At 42.4% G+C, this 16,536-nt stretch overlaps 1 protein-coding gene across 3 annotated transcripts in view; it reads right to left on the bottom strand.

The window, feature by feature from the left end:
* The window catches only part of MARCHF10 (membrane associated ring-CH-type finger 10), an 88,531-nt gene that overhangs the window by 59,990 nt on the left and 12,005 nt on the right, over positions 1-16,536 (bottom strand). For all 3 annotated transcript variants that reach the window (XM_032457152.1, XM_006177436.3, XM_014552995.2), the window contains exons 2-3: positions 10,320-10,426; positions 1,403-1,522 (exon numbers count right to left, since the gene is read on the bottom strand). In XM_032457152.1, coding sequence (XP_032313043.1) covers positions 1,403-1,522; positions 10,320-10,409 — 210 coding nt within the window. In that variant the 5' untranslated portion in view covers positions 10,410-10,426. The remainder of the gene's footprint in view (positions 1-1,402; positions 1,523-10,319; positions 10,427-16,536) is intronic.

The following is a 16,536-nucleotide window of genomic DNA, read 5'->3' as shown; positions in this document are numbered from 1 at the left end:
AGATGCAGGCAACGTGTTTTTTCAGTGCTTCCGGTATTGTGAGAGAGTCTCTTTCACCTTCAGACTCTGGGTGGAATATTTTACTGTGTGATTTCATGTTTCCTTAATAGGGAGTGTAGGTCTTTCCCAGGGATACGTCTACGTCTATAAACATCAGTCACTGAGGTTTTTAAGGTGTCCTTTGAACATTAAACAACCACAATGTGAACATCTTAGATTAAAGAAGAAATCCCAACAAGAGCTTGATTGATATCGGGTATCCAGGATCTATCTCTGGGACCCACACCACTGATAGAAAAGAGAGTCTGTCCTCTAGAGCATATTTCAGGCATGAAATATTAAATAAGAATTCATAAAAGGCATATTACTCATCTTAAATCAATTCGCCGTACTAACAACCAGTGTTGAGGGCCGCTTGCGGTATTTAGTGCTTACACAGGATAAGTAAAACCCTTGCCCAGATAAGATCTTAAACATGAAATATGATCATGTAGCTCAGTGGCTCCAAACACACTCTCAGCGGTCAGACTGCCTGGAAGGGAATTCCTACCACATACTGGCTGTGAAGTCTTAGGTAAAGTTTCTTAAATTTTCTAAGGCTCAGTTTTCTCATCTGTAAAATGAGGCAAATTATACAGAGATTTATGAGAATCGAAAAAGCTAACATGTATAAAAGCACTTAGCACGGCACTGGAACATTGTAATCACTCAAATAATGGTAACTACTACTACTAGCATCATTTTCACATTGTGATCATATTGATCCTATTATTTATTCTTATCATCCAGACAAAAATAATCGAACAATTCCTAGTTATTAAATGATGCAGTTATTACTACATTTTACTCTATTTAAAATAAAAACTAGACTAAGCAATGCAATGGGTGAGATGGTAAGTCTGTCTATCCATGTCTATATGCACATAGGCAATCAGGGAGGCACAGATATAGGGGTATGGATCCAGTGTGATGCTGTGCTTTAGAAGGCCCAGTGTTTCCAACTCTTAAAATCAAAGAGTTGTAGCATTTCTGATTTGGATGGAACCTCAGAGACCACCTCTATTGGGCCCACTGTCTGCAGGAAAGAAGAGTGAGGTCCAATCAGGGTGAAGAGGGAAGGTCACAAAGCAGAGGAGGAGGAGGTTGAGCAGGTGGTACCCAGGATGGGGGCTCTTGCCCCTGCCTCTCCCTGCCCTGCCCTTTAAGATCTTCAACATTTCCTTTTTGAATTGTCTTTTTCCACACCACACCCCCCCCCACACACACACACAGCAAAAGACTCTCCCAGAGTTCTGAGTACCCACACACACACCACACACACACCACACACACACACACACACACACACACACACACACACACACACACACGCAGCAAAAGACTCTCCCAGAGTTCTGAGTACCTGTTTGGAAGAGGACCCACTTGAAAACCGGGATCTTTCAAAATTTGTCTCTTGTCCCCAAAACGGGTCTCGTTTCTTCTCATTTGGGTCTCTTCTATATTCCTGTCGTCTCAGACAAGCCTGGAGAATAACCAAAAAAGAATTTCTTTGGCCTCGGTCTCCGACTAGCTTTGATAACTTTATGCTTAATGCCTCCTGTGAGTAACATGCAATGCTTGGCGTCCATCTCTACGTGATCATCAATACCTGTTTTACCAGGAGTGAAGACAGTCTCCCAGGCATCACTCCCTCTTTCCTTTGCCCAAAATGCCAGGTTAAAAATATTAGTTGTTGCCTTAATAAATTCAAACAACTTAGGAAGAGGCATTTCGTCAAGTACTTACCGAACAACTACCTTCTCAAAGAAGGAAGAACCTAATACACCATATTCGTTTCTCATTCTGTTCTCATTCCCTCTATGGTGATACCTCCTCATCCTTACCTCCACTGTACTGTATCCACTTGGATCACCCTAGTAACAGGATAAGAATTTGCATACATGAGAGCTTCAGGACATGCTGTTCCTTCCACCTGGAATGTCTGTCACAGCACATTCTCTTGGCAAACCCTGCTCATCTACTAAGAAGGGGCTCACGTGGCATCTCGTCTCTGTAGTTTCCCCTGACTTACTACTCTTCCCTGGGCCATATTAATTGCTTGTGGCTTGAATTATGCAATTTTCTTCCTATCATATTTCGTTCTTTTGTTTTTGAGTCTCTTTCTCCTACTGATAGGCAAGAAGCTAACGGTAAAGAACACCCCTTACTTTTTGAATCCCTCAGTATCTAGCACTTAATATTAGCTGAATTGCATCTTTCTTTCAGAGAAGGGAACTATCAACCCCCAAATGCAAAATACAAAAAATCAAATAACCAAAAATTTTTTTCCATTTTATTAAACAAAATTAAAGGAAGATTTAGTACCAAAATATATCTCCTCCAGTATCAGGACTGAACAAACCCGTTCTGTGCTGTGGGGGTTTCAACTGGTATTTTAAATACTCCAAATAGTAAAGCTTCTTGGAGTATTTCTATAGATCTAATGCCTCAACTCATCTTTACCCTGCCAGAGCAGGATTACCCACTGCTGTAGCAAAGAAATGCAGTGTGAAGAGACAATATTGTCTCTAAACTAGATCTGACATCTCCCTCTTTCTGCTTGGGTTTGAGAAAGGAAAGATTCCTTCCGCATCTTTTCCCCTCTGTTAGAAAATGTTTCTCCTTTCTTGATGTAGGAGGACTTGTCAGAATTTCACGGCCATGGGGAAAGCCAATATTCTGCTACCAGGTTAAGAGTAGAAATGACCTGATATCAACAAAACATTTACCACTTGGAATTGGGAACTGAGAATCAGTTAACTGTGCTTCACCACAGAATTGCTGGTGAAGCACTGACCTCTGGGCTCATCCACAGCGGCCAGGTGGTACCCACAGCAAGTGGAATCCTGGATTCCCAAGAGTAAGGTGCAGTTTCACCCCACCTTGCTTGGGTAGGGAGAGCAGGCCAGGTGAGGTTTTCTCCCTGCCTTACGCTTGTTATTTTCAAAAACGACGCCGTGTAGATAGCAAGCCATTTTTAATAAATCCTGGACAGTGTATGTTTTAATAAATAATTTAAACCAGAACCCTCTCTCCTTCCCAAATACTGGATAGTAACTATAGTAAATAAGTTAAACAAACAGACACCAAATAAGAAAATAAACCAGGGTAAACCTAAAGAGAGTCAGCTGTAGAGTTTAGTGAAGTTCAACTAAATATGAGCCTCTTTTTTCCAGTCCTTTATGATGACTTCGGATTGGAGCTCCTGTTGGGGAGGAGCCCCGGCATGGAGTGTAGTTTCCTGGAGCAGCAGATGTCTCTGTTATCCTAACCGACTTGTATTAAAGGCGAGAGAAGAAAACGCTGATGGGCTGGAAGTGGAGGAGCCCATGTTAGCAGTTGCACGCAGGACCATGGCAGGTTTTGTGGGATGAACAGAATTCTTGTGGGCTGAGTGTTTTTTGAAAATTCTCTCCAAGAATGCATGCGACTTAAATATTTCTTTACCAAAAAGGGAGGAGGAGGAGAAGCAGGAATAGAATGGTTTGCAATGTTGGAAAAAAAAAAAAGTTTTTCCCCTCTGGTTCCTTATCTCTCCTCTCAGAAAGGAGCAGGAGAACAAACCAGTGACAAGGTGGATACTTCCTAACTTTTATCTTGATACAGCCAAGCAATTTTTCCATGTAAATCAAACATTAGTCCTCTAGAAGTTAAAGCTTCACTGAGAAGGAACAGGGGACAGAACCAAATCCAGAACTCCAGTCCTAGAAATAGCCCAAACCTGACCATTCCTGCACCCACCTCCCGAAACCCCGGGGCTGTTTATCTCCTTATTTGTCAACGTGAATGCTTTCTTTTTATTGTTTTTGATGCTGATGTTGTTTCTTCTTGGAGGGTCCTGAAGTGACAGGGGCAGAGGAGTGTGAAATCCATAGGATGGGGAGGAGGAATGGAGGAGGAGTAATTCATCATCGCCAGGGGCTCCCTTTACTCTAGAACTTTATTTCCCTTTCAGTTTCACGTGTCTGGAGCTAGACTGCTATAAATAAGTTTCTGTTCATGGGACAAAACTGGCTGAGGGCAGTCTTAAAATGGGAGGCTTCAGGTGACTTCTTATTTCTTCTTTCCGGGGAGAATCGTGGGTCCTGCTTTGGTATTGCTCTCCCCACCCCAGTCCACTCCTCTGCCTGCGACATGTGCAGTCAGGCTGCCTTCTGTGCAGAAGCTGCCACTGTGGGGGCAGAACACAGAATGTGCACATACGCCTCTGGGGGATGACGTGGTTTTTGTGACTCACTGTAACTCAGTACTGGTAAACATGACAGACCCCAGCTCTGCCACTTTCTAGCATCATGACCTTGGGCAAGCGGACTAACTCCATTGATTCTTGCTTCCCTTGTTTGTGAGAGAGAGATGTCCCTGTGCTGCAAGGTTACTGGGAGAGCATGAAGTGCTGTTAGTAAGATGCTGAGCAGAGTGACTGGCTGGTGGTGAGTGTTCAATAAAACTCATCATCATTACCATCATCACCATCACCCTCATCATCATCTTCACCACTACCATCAACAGCATCATCATCATTATCATTATTTAATTGTTTCCAATCCCATTTCTTGGTTTACTCCTTTTTCTCAGCCTTTGCCAAACAATGTGACTCTGATCTTGGTCATGGAAGAAGAAAGACTCTTTTTGTTCAAGCCTGAAGTTTATCCTCATTTTTCTGCCCCCAAAGTAGAGGTCTGTTTCCTAAGCCTGCCCGTTCCCCAGGGCAGCCAGCTGAGGAGATCCTGCTCGCGGTCACTCAGGGTCCCTCTGTAAACCGATTTTTCTTCAGAATTATAGATTTCTGAATCCACAGGGATGCTCAAAGTTCCTTTTGTTCCTTTTATTATCAGTGCCATTCTTCTAGTCACCATCTGGGCTCCTGGTGCCTTAAGAAGCCATGTACCATAGGAACATTTCCAGTCTCATAACCCTGGTATTAAAACCAGCGTAACCATGACCCAACTCTGCATCCTGATCAGGAGTGGCCTCTTTCAAGGCTATTGTTACAAAAACTCTGCGAGCATTTTGAGAGGTCAGACTTGCCACTGCCTTCAGTTGCTCCTCTTTTGTTGTTGTTCTTATGATCCAACATGCCTAATGCAGAGTCTGGGGTTTTAATGATCACTGGTGACATGATTAAAGTTCACTCATTTTTAAGAGGTTAAGACTTCAGAGGTGTAAAAACGGCTTCACATGATATTCCCCTCAAGTGAGTTTATTTTTCTGTTCTGTGAAGAGTAGGGAAACACGTCAGAGGTGAGCAGAGAACCCTCCCCACGGCTCCTACAGGAGGAAAAGTTGAATTATCTCCGTTCCCTCAACCCTCTGCGTGGATGGTCCCCCTAAACCCTTGCCCTCTCATATAGTCACCCGTCAGGCCTTTGAAAACGTTTATATCATTGTGTTAGTTGTTTGATCTGCACTTGAAAGAATCAGAATGAATAAGTGACCTGAAGTAAAACCCATCTGAACACATTTGATAGATTACAGAAAATCATCCTGAAATGCCACATGCAATCTTCCTCTCTAGCTTTCAGTGGACATTAATGGCTAAATTCTGCTACAAGTTACATAAACACATTTGACCAAAAGAAGGGGGGAAAAAAAGCTATGCAGCATGAACACCCTTGAAGAAACAGAGCCAAATTCTGAGATGGTGTATAATTATGTACTAGTTACCGGATTCTGAAATAGCATGTAATATGCCAAAGAGATGTTTATTTCTCTTGTTTTTTTCAAAAGGGTCCCACCCAACCACCAAAAGGAGCAGCAGCAAAATAACTTGAGTTGGGTTTAACCCTCCTGTCCTACCGCTAACAGACAGACCTGTAAAGGCACTGCTAATTTGGTGCATATTTTAGGATGTCTTAGGAACAGCGTATACAGGAGGTTTCTAAGGGCTTCAATTTGAGCCAGTCATTAAAGGCGAGTCCAGCACAGGAAGGCGTCCGTGGCAAATGCCTATGATTTGGGAGTCATATCTGGTTATTAGGTCTTATGCTATTTGCACACCCGGAGTCCCCTGTGTTCAAGCATGCCACTGTGCTGCTGGTGAAAGCGGGGATTTCCACAAGCAAACAGCCAAGTTCACTGATGGCCCAGGGTTTCAATGTCCACCCAGTGCAAAATCTATCTTAGCAAATTATCTATATACACACAGATCGTATATGGACCAAGTTATTGAGGGGTCATTAAAGTCATGCAATTCATTCTTAAACCACTGCTTTAAACCTCTTCTGGAACATGGCAAGGGGTAGATTCGATAATGTAACTCATCACTGTTCCCATCTAAGTAGTTTCTGTGGCTTGCTATACATTTAATTCAACAATGCTCAGAATATATTAAAGACAACCATATTTTATATGTAAAATAGATAAACAAGTTTATATTGTATAGCACAGGGAACTATATTTGTTATAAAACTACTATCTTGCAGTAGTTTATGGTAAAAAAGAATATGAAAATGAATATATGTATATTCATGTATGACTGAAGCATTGTGCTATTCACCAGAAATTGACACAACATTGTAAACTGACTAGATTTCAATAAAAAAGGTTAAAAAAAAAAAAAAGACAACCATATTTATTTTTTGCAGACCTTGTGGTTGGTGGTTTTGAAAATGCTCAATGAGGGTGGATTTGAATTTGAGCAACAGTTACATGTCAGCTGGATCTATGTCTGATAAACAGAATTGGCAGTCAAGTTAAGGAATGCTGGCTTTCATCAGTGACGAGGTGTTCCATTCAACATAGAAGAGTAAGGCTCCACCCCTACCCTTCAGAAGCTGTGGTCCGGTTGGATAGGAAGTCACACAAAAGGCAATTTCAATGCAATTTCATAAGCAATGAAAAAGAGGTGTGAAAAGGACGCTTTGGTATTGGAACAATGGGGACGTTCTAACATCAGATGATGGTGACGATGGCAAATTTGGTAAATTTCCTAAAAGTCATTAAATTCTACACTTAAAACAGGTGAATGTTACGATATGTCAATTATACCTCAATAAAGCTGTTTTTTAAAGAGAGTGCTGTGGGAGTACAGAGGCTCCCTTTGGTCCTAAATGAAAACTGCGGTCTTCACCCTCCTTTGTCAAGACAGTGAGGAAGAGGGAAGAGGAGGTTGGTACAGCAGCTGAGGACTGGGCTGGGCTGGCTGTGGTTCTTGAATCTGGGACCTGCCTCTACGTGAGGGGAAACCACCGAATTGCACAGTCAGTGCACATTTTACATACATTTCAAGAAGGCAATCTGAAAGGTGGCAAGGGAGGCTGGAGGCAGGGAGACTGGTTGTGAGGAAATCATGATCGTCTTGAAGATAAACTTTGGAGGCTGGAACCAAGCTGGTGGCAAAAGGATGAAAAAGGAAGGCACCAGCTCACAAGTTTTTAGGTAAACCTGGCAGGACTGGGTAACTGGGAGGATATGGGTGCGGAGGGAAAGGAAAGAGCCAGGAAAGGCTTGGGTCACTGTCTTCAGAGAGGGGATGCAGGAATGGGATGGACATGTGGAGTCCAACCATGGACGTGCTGAATTTGGGGATCCTGTGCGATATCCAGATGGAACCGTCCAGCAAGCGGGTGTGTGTGTGATTCTGACACTTTGAGAAGACTCGGGGTTACAAATCATCAGTATGTGAGTGGTGAGTGAAAACATAGGAGGGGTTGAGATGGGCCACAGAAACCTTGTGAATTAGAGGAAAATTGGGCTGATGGAAACCTGGGGGAATTAACATTTGAGGGACAGGGAGAGGAATGTGAGGGAAACAGGAGAGTGTGACATCAGAAAGCCAGAGAAGGAATGTTTTGAGAAGAAGAGAATAATAGTGTCAAACTGTAGATAAAGCTTCAGAAAACAGACTAAAAAGTGTCCATTGAATTTCTCTGCTGGTCTCAGTGAGAACAGTTTCAGGAGGAAGCGAGGAGACAGCCAGGCTGCGGCAGGTGAGGGAATGAACTGGGGGGAGATAGGGAAGCGGAGACAGGGGTGTGGCTGCCTGTCTGGGGGTATCTGGAGACTAGAAAGTGCCAGGGCTGCGGCTGGAAAAGGACACATGGTCCACAGACAGCTTTGTTCTTTTGTTCTTAGTGTGAGAGAGTCGAGCATGTGTGTGGGCTGAGCTAATAAGAGGAGAAATCTCAAGGATACAGATGAGAGGTCCATAGATGGAGAGGGCTTGGAGGCAGAGGGGCGTGGACCAAGTTCTCAGGCCCAGCACCAGCAGGGAGCATGTCCTTCACCCCTAGGGACTTGAGGGTTAGATGGGTGTGCAGCCTGGAATGGGAGGGGAAGGGTTGAGAGGCTTCCCACCTGATGGCCTGGGGCTCTTTGTTTGGTTTCACGTGTATGTAAAACAGGAAGAGACGTTTTTGTTGAAGTATAGGGATTGGAGGTTTAAAAAGTAAAGTTTGGATTGTGATCACAGAGGGAGCGGATGGACTAGTAAACATGTTGAGGTGAGTCATCCTTCGTTCCTTCTTTCCCTCCCCCACCCCTCCCATCTATAAGCAAGCCTGGGCTGCTTCTATTTCCTGGACCAGCTACTTCTCGACACCCCTACTCCTACCATGCGGATCTCTTCTAAATTTCTATCAGGATTTCTTTTCTAGTTTTTCTGCTTCTTCTCTTGCCCCTCCCAGACCTATTCCCACACAGCAGCCAGAGTGATCTTTAAAAAATGTATATCAGATCATACCACTCTCCTGCTTAAAATCATTTGGTAATTCTCACTGTGATAAGGAAAAACTCCAAATATCAAACTTTGTCCTAAGAGGCTTGACATGATCGGGCCCTATCTACCTCTTCCACACCCTCGCTTACTGTTTCAGCCACTCTGGCCTTTTGTCCAGTGCTCCAAGTTAGTTTCTGCCTCAGGGCCTTTGCACTTGCTGTCCTCCTGCTCCATGACCAAATGTTACTTCCTCAAAGAGGCTTCCCTGCCTGTGTAAAGTTGCATCACCCCATCCCCATTACTTCTGTTTTATTTGCCTCATGATATTTATCATATATTATATTGTCTTACATGTTAATTTACTTGTGTGTGTAGTTTGTTTCTCAATCCTAGAATATAAGAACTCCAGGAGAGAAGGGACTTTGTTCAGGACGTAGTAGGCACTTAATAAATATTGTTATTTATAAGGACAGTGTTGACAGTGTCCTTATTAACAAGGACAGTGTTGAAAGCTCAAATGAGATTAGAAAATGAAGCCGCAGTGGCTCCAAGCCACACAGTTGTGTAATTTTCTTCAGTGGAAACCATCAAATAATAAGACTGATTTTCTTATGCTCCTGTTCTAGAGACAATTTCAAACAAGAATTTCCAAACATGGGCCTCGTGGCAGAGGCATCTTTGTGAAAAGTAGAGGGACTCCCAGTGTGACCCGTTCGGTTGTTTACCTTCTTATTTATTGTACAGAAACTCCCTCACGTTTATAGCCTTGGAGGTGAGTTGACAAGTGGTGGGAGGAAATTGATGACTCCATTTCCAGGCCCAGAGCTAAGCTGTGCGATACAGGTGAAATCAGGTTACTGAGTGAGGCCTGGTTTCCTTGGTGACCTGGGAGCTTCGGCTATATCTGAAATTGCTCAGAGGGAGAAAACCCTGAGAGCGGCAGTTCTGCCTTGTCTTTAGAGGAGTGCTTTTCAGTCCTCAGCTGAGGCTTAGGACATGCCTCCCCAATCCGCGGGGGCTGACCTGCAGCCAGCGGGCTGAGTGACACTTTCTAACTGCTCCCAGAATCCCACAACCCAGTCTGTCAAGATTGTCCTATGCCAGCTCTGGGTAATTACATCATGACTCCTCAGGCTCCCTGTCTGTTTTGTTTTTGCACGTAAACACTGTAACTAGGGTGACAAATAGTTAGCTTATTGTAGAATGTGCCAACCACCTTGCTTCTGGCAGGGTGACAACTGAGGACGGAAGGGTTATTTTATAAATGGTAGGACCACCCAGTTAACTCCTTCATGTCTTTTTTCTTGATGGTGGATTTATCAGATCTAGGCCCTGAGGTCATTTGTTGGTAAGGGTTGTGTGCCAAGCTCTGTGCTAAATATTTGAAAAATGTTATTTCATTTCCATAACAATATTCTCAGGTGGGTCCAATTATCCCCATTGTACAGATGAGGAAACTGAGACTCAGTGAGGTAAAGTGGCTTTTCATGATCACATAGTTAATAAGTGTGGGTTTGGGATTCTAGAAAACTAACACTGCTTATCATATACTGATGCTGTGTCCAAAACTCTCTCATAATCCTGTAAGTGAAGGTGGAAGATAATTCTGGTTTTCTGCAATTACCTGATATTCGGAGTTGACCTTGTGCTGCATGTCCCGCAGATATTGAACATCACTGACGAACTTCTGCCTATCCTTTGCTTCATGCAACATGATTCTTAATCCCCGACCTGCATATAAAAGATAAATAAATGGATTGTGATATAATCCTTCGTTGCTTTGCCGTATTTGGATTTATCTTAGTATAATTGCTTTTATTTTCTAATTAATCTAATTTCCATTGTTTGAAAGGCACAGATGCTCCTTTCAGGATGAAAGGGCTCTTTGTATGGGTGTTGATGGCCTTACAGCCCTCCTGTTCCAGGCATAAATAATGCAGCCACATTCATCAGCTGGCTTCAGTGAGCCTATCCTGGTTATTCGTGGGGAGTTAGATTGGCAGACACGTCATTCAGACCTCAGAAAAAAGTAAACTCAAGAACTTAGTTAAGTTAGCAAGGACCAAAGTTATGAGCCCCTGGTGACTTAAGCTCACTTACTCTGCAATGATCGCAGCCCTATTCCAGCTCAGGCACTAGCACTCAGCAAGGCGGCAGCCCCGGCCTTTGTGTTGCTACAACCTAGGGTGGGGGATGGACACTGACTATTGCTTTCCCCCATTCCCTTCAGGATCCACATTATTTCCTCACCAACCTGCTCCTCCTCTGGAATTTTCTGAAGGGACTGTCAGCACTGACCAGCCAGCTGCTCAAGCCAATAACCTCGGCATCTTTCTCCTTCCTCTTCCCTCTTCTGCCCCTTCCATGTAAAAAGCTGTTCCGGATGATTGTCTCTCCTGAGTATCCCTTGACTCCATCATGATTAGAGTGTGCGCACTGGCGTGAGAGTCTCTGGGTTCAAATCCCAGCTCTTTGAACACTGACAGGTGAGCCCTAATGGCGATAAGCACAATGGAGCAGAAATATGGGGTCCTCTGAGGACGTGTTACCAGGGGAGGGCAGAGCATGGTGTGGGAGGCAAGGTTTTCCTTAGGAAATGACATTGGGGTTGTCAAGGGGTGAGCTAGGCCCAAAGTGGGAACAGACAGGATCTTGGGCAGAAAGGACAGTAGGTATCAGGGCTTCAGGACAGGAGGGGCTGATGTGGATGAGGAATAGGAGGGCGGCTGGAGCAGAGAGAGAGAGAGAGAACAACAATAGCAGGGCTGGAGGGCAGCTCACGAGAGGCCTTGACCTTGAAAGTCATGATTCAAAGGGCCACATAGAGCCCCTGGAAGGTTCCAGCTGGGGCGGGGCATGATTAGATTTGCATTTTTAAAAGGTTCCTTCAGCTGTAGTGTGGAGACTGGGTGGAGAGTCGGGGAGTGGGGTAAGAATTGAAGTGGAAAGACCATGGGGGGCGGTATGTTGGAATAATCCAGGTAAGATGTGACCACACTGGGGTGGCCACAGGGGAGGGAAGGAGGAGGAGGAAGAGGTCATAGCTACTGTTTACTGAGTCTCCTCCGGAGGTGCTAAGAACTGTTCTCAACACTGACACTTACGAACTCATGCGATCTCCATGCTCACTCTATGAGGCAGGAATTATACCTCTGTCTGGCAGATGAGGAAACTGAAGCACAGAAGGATGAAGTAACCTGTCTAAAGTGACAGAGCTAGTAAGCGGAAGAGCTGGGATTTGAACCCAGAGGGTCTCCCATCTGTGGCCACACTGTAATCCTGATGGACTCAATGGACATTCAGGAGAGAAAACCATTAGGACCTGGAGACAAGGTGGGTGGGGTGGGAGATGGAGGAGTAAAGGAATCTGCCCACGTTACTGGCTCGGGCAGCTGGCTGGTCGGTGCCAACATTCCATTCAGAAAACTTGGAAGGAGCAGCAGGTTGGTGAGAAAACAATGTGGAGTCTGAAGGGGCTGGGGGACAGCAAATTTAGATGTCAAGCAGGCAGTTAGATGTAGGGCTCTGAAGCTGATTAGAGAAATAAAGAATCGGGCATCACGGGCATTTTTGCTGACAAATGAAGTTGCAGGCAGAATGAGTATTGAAAAGAGGACGATGACCCAGGACAAAATTCTGAAGAACACTCGATTTTAAGAACAGGTGGGTAGTGGAAGAGAAACTCTGGAAAGAAGCCAGAGAGGCGGGAGGAAAACCGAAATCCTGGTGGGTGCAGTTTCATAGATGCTGAGAAGTGCATGTTTCAAGGAGGAGTGAATAACCTCAGTGAGAGCATCTAGTGGAGTGACGGGGCTGAAGACAGATTGCACTGAGTTGTGTAAATGAGAGGTAAGTGAGCAGAGGTGATGCTTTCAAGAAGTTTGGCTCTGGATGGTGTGGTCTAAATTTAGGACCAAAATTTTGAGCTATTAAATGGCTCTGTTCATAGCGAATCTGCTAGAACTCATCTGTAAGGTCATCAAAGTTCCCACACTGTTCCTGTTTATGGTCCAGGGAAGCTCTTTCATTTATTTTGACAAATCTATTTATTTTACTGAGCTATAACTGACATATAACATTAGTTTCAGGTATACAGTGATATTTGTATGTATTACAAAATGTTCAGCACAATAAGTCTAGTTAATATCTGCCAGTCCATAGAGTTACATTTTTTTCCCTTCTTGTGATGAGAACTTTTAAGATCTACTCTCTTACCAGATTTCAAATACACTGTATTATTGACTCTGGTCACCATGCTGTACATCACATCCTCAGTACTTATTCATTTTATAACTAGAAGTTTGTACTTTTTAGACCCCTTCACCCATTTCACCCACTTCCTACCCCACGCCTCTGGCAACCACCAGTCTATTCTCTGTATCTATGAGTTCAGTTGTTTTGTTTCATTTTTTAGATTCCACGTATGAATGAGATCATACAGTGTTTATCTTTCTCTGTCTGACTTATTTCACTTAGCGAAATGCCCTCAAGGTCAATCCATGGTGTCACAAATGCCAAGATTTCCTTCTTTTTTGTAGATGAATTTTATATATATATATATATACATACATACACACATACACATACATATCACATTTTCTTTATCCATTCATCCATTGATAGACTCTTACATTGCTTCCATGTCTTGGCTATTGTAAAAAAAAATGCTGCAATGAACATAGGGGTGCATATATCTTTTTGAGTTAGTATTTTCATTTCCTTTGGATAAGTACCCAGAAATGAAATTGTTGTATCGTACGTAGCTCCATTTTTAATTTTTTGGAGGAACCTCCATACTGTTTTCCATAATGGCTGCACCAATTTACATTCCTACCAACAGTATACAAGGGTTTTCTTTTTTCCACATCCTTGCCAACCCTTGTTATTTCTTATCTTTTTGATAAAAGCCCATTCTAAGAAATGTAAGGTGATAGCTCATTGTGGTTTTGATTTACATTCCCCTGATGATTAGTGATGTTGAGCACCTTTTCATGTACCTGTTGGCCACCTGTATATCTTCTTTGGAAAAAAGTCTGTTCAGATCTTCTGCCCATTTTTTAGTTGGGTTGTTTGTGTATTTGCTATTGAGTTATATGAGTTCTTTATATATTTTGGATATTAACCCCTTATTAGATACATGATTTGCAAATATTTTCTCTGATTCTGTGGGTTGCCTTTTCAATTTGTTGATGGTTTCCTTTGCTGTGCAGAAGCTTTTCAGTTTGACGTAGTTCCACTTGTCGATTTTTGCTTTTGTTGCCTTTGCTTTTGGTGTCACATTAAAAAAAAATCATTGGCAGGACCAATATCAAGGACCTTACCGCCTTTGTTTTCTTCTAGGAGTTTTATGGTTTTAGGTCCTTTGTTCAATTCCTTAATCTATTTTGAGTTGATTTTTGTGTATGGTTTAAGGTAGGGATCCAGTTTCATTCTTTTGTATGTGTTTGTCCAGTTTTCCCAACACCATTTATTGAAGAGGCTGTCATTTCCCCATTGTATATTCTTGGCTCCTCTGTTGTAAGTTGGTTGATCATACATGTGTGGGTTTATTTCTGGCTCTCTGTTCTGTTCCATTCATCTGTGTGTCTGTTTTTCTGCCAAGATCACACTATTTTGATTACTGTAGCTTTGTAATATAGTTCGAAATCAGTGTGATGCCTCCAGCATGATTCTTCTCTCCTACACATTTTTAAATGACAATCATATGATAGGTACTACTCTAGGCTCTGGGGAGACAGCAAGATAAGACAGATGACATCCCTGTGCTCAGGTGTCTACATTCTAAGGCTTTTCTTCCCTATTCTGTTTTTTTATTTTTTTAATTTTTTTTTCTTTCTCCAGTTGTACAGATATTGGCAGAATCAGGCTGCCCTTGACCCATGGTGACCCAGTGTCTGGTCTGGTCACTGTGAACTCTTGCCAGGTTTAACACTGAGCCCTGAACAATATATCTAGCAACTTGTGTTGGTCCCTCAGGGGTTATTTTCTCTCAAGTATAGAAAGCTGGTCGTTGAGAGTCAGAATCTAAAACTACAACCCAATAGGTAGTGCCACCAATGACACACAAAACCTAAATTTTATCTCTGAACATTTTAATAGTCATTTATGGAACTCTAAAAGACCACTTTTAACTTTTCACATAAATTTGTATCTGCATGGAATAAAGTGATGCTTTTCAGAAGACAGTCGTGTTAAAACAGGCAGAAGGATGAACCCTTGCTGCTACTGTTGGAAAGAGAAGCCTGTTTGAATATTAATCAGGCAGAAGGCATAAGGATTCATAATGAAAATATGTTAACGGTCACTAAAGGAACACGTCCCAGAGTCCACTTGGCTGATACATTTTGGTTACAAAATTAACATAGAAAAGCCAGCTAATCTAGCCTGGCTTTAATGCAGTGTTATTTTAAGGGGGCTTCTAAGTCAAGAGGCATGAAATCACTTTGTCTAAATAGGTAGGAAATTACACTATTTGAATTACTCCTTGCTAGGTTACCTCTGACTTCACAATCACCTACCAAATAAAGGACTTTAAAATTGCCTACAGAAGTCTCTTTGCCCTCCCCTAAACTCTCTAGTACTGTACTCTACTATAATACAAATATTTAGAAGCATCATGGTGCCACCTGTAATCTCTTAAATACATCAGTACTTTGGGAGATAGAACAAATGCTCCAGGCCCCAAGGAAACAGATTATTGGAGACAGAGGAATTAGATGGTAGGTGGATCACCCTGGTTTAGGCAAACATTCTCCACGTTTCTGAAGTGTCACTTGAACTTCATATTGTTCTGCAGGTTCAAAAAACTGACCAGGATGAACACAAAATAGAAATAACTGGATGGAAATAAATCCAGCTGAGATAATGCTTAATTCGTGGAGCTCGGTGAATGTGGGCCTACTTAACCAGATGGCCATTTGAAGCCAAAAATTTTTCCTTAGCAAATAGACAGGTGGAGGGGAGGAGAGTGATAATAAAAAATGTGGGCAGGGCGGGTGTTTCTAAAATAGCATTCCGTGTTCTCTTCTATTTGTCACCTTTGAACTGCTTCTCAATTTAACATCTTCTCATGGTTATGCACGCTTCTAAGTCTCCAGTGATAACATACTGTGCCAAATTTGTGCTTTAGAAATCAACATAAGCAGCCATGTTAAATAGGGAGAAGGAGCAGGAAAAGAGAAGGGAGTAGGAGGCATGTGGGAAAGGAGTCTTGCTTTGCTGAAAGTGAGAGTGAATGATTTTTCTTGGCCTCAAAATTCTGTATCTGTGAAATTTCGGTCAGAAATATTCTAAGAACTTTGTGACATATGTATTCCTCTCTAGTGTACATTTCCAATGAATTCAAAATTGAATTTCCCAGACTAAGGAGAAAAAAGTCTAATTGCAGAATATATTCCTTTCAGTTCTCTAAAAAATCATTGACTCTGTCTTCTTGTTTTCTGGCCACGTTTGGCAAAAGAATTGATTCAAAGGGAGTTCTTTTTATGAACAATTAAGGGATTTCACTGTTTTCTTACTATGTTCTCATTAAAGTAAATATTTTATTGGTCCGATCACAAAGAAAAATGTCAATGTAAGCCTCTCTTTAGGTTGAATGTTCCTTTGAACCAAAATTAAATGGCTATGTTCATATTTGACAATCAGATTTATGAGTTTCCTCTTTTCTATAACTGGGTGCTTGGAAGAAGGATTGCAGGAGACCTTATTCATCCTTTTACGTAATTAATTAACTTGTAATGACAAAGATGACAGAATTCGTTTAAATTTAGCTTTAAAAAATCTTAAGAGTTTAAAAATCTTAACTTATAAAAATGTTTTGAGTAAGCTACAAAGATGAGTGA

The sequence above is a fragment of the Camelus ferus genome, chromosome 16 (assembly GCF_009834535.1).
Source record: "Camelus ferus isolate YT-003-E chromosome 16, BCGSAC_Cfer_1.0, whole genome shotgun sequence".
NCBI lineage: Eukaryota > Metazoa > Chordata > Mammalia > Artiodactyla > Camelidae > Camelus > Camelus ferus.
Note: the sequence above shows the minus strand (reverse complement) of the source record. Positions and strands in the feature narration are given on the sequence as shown.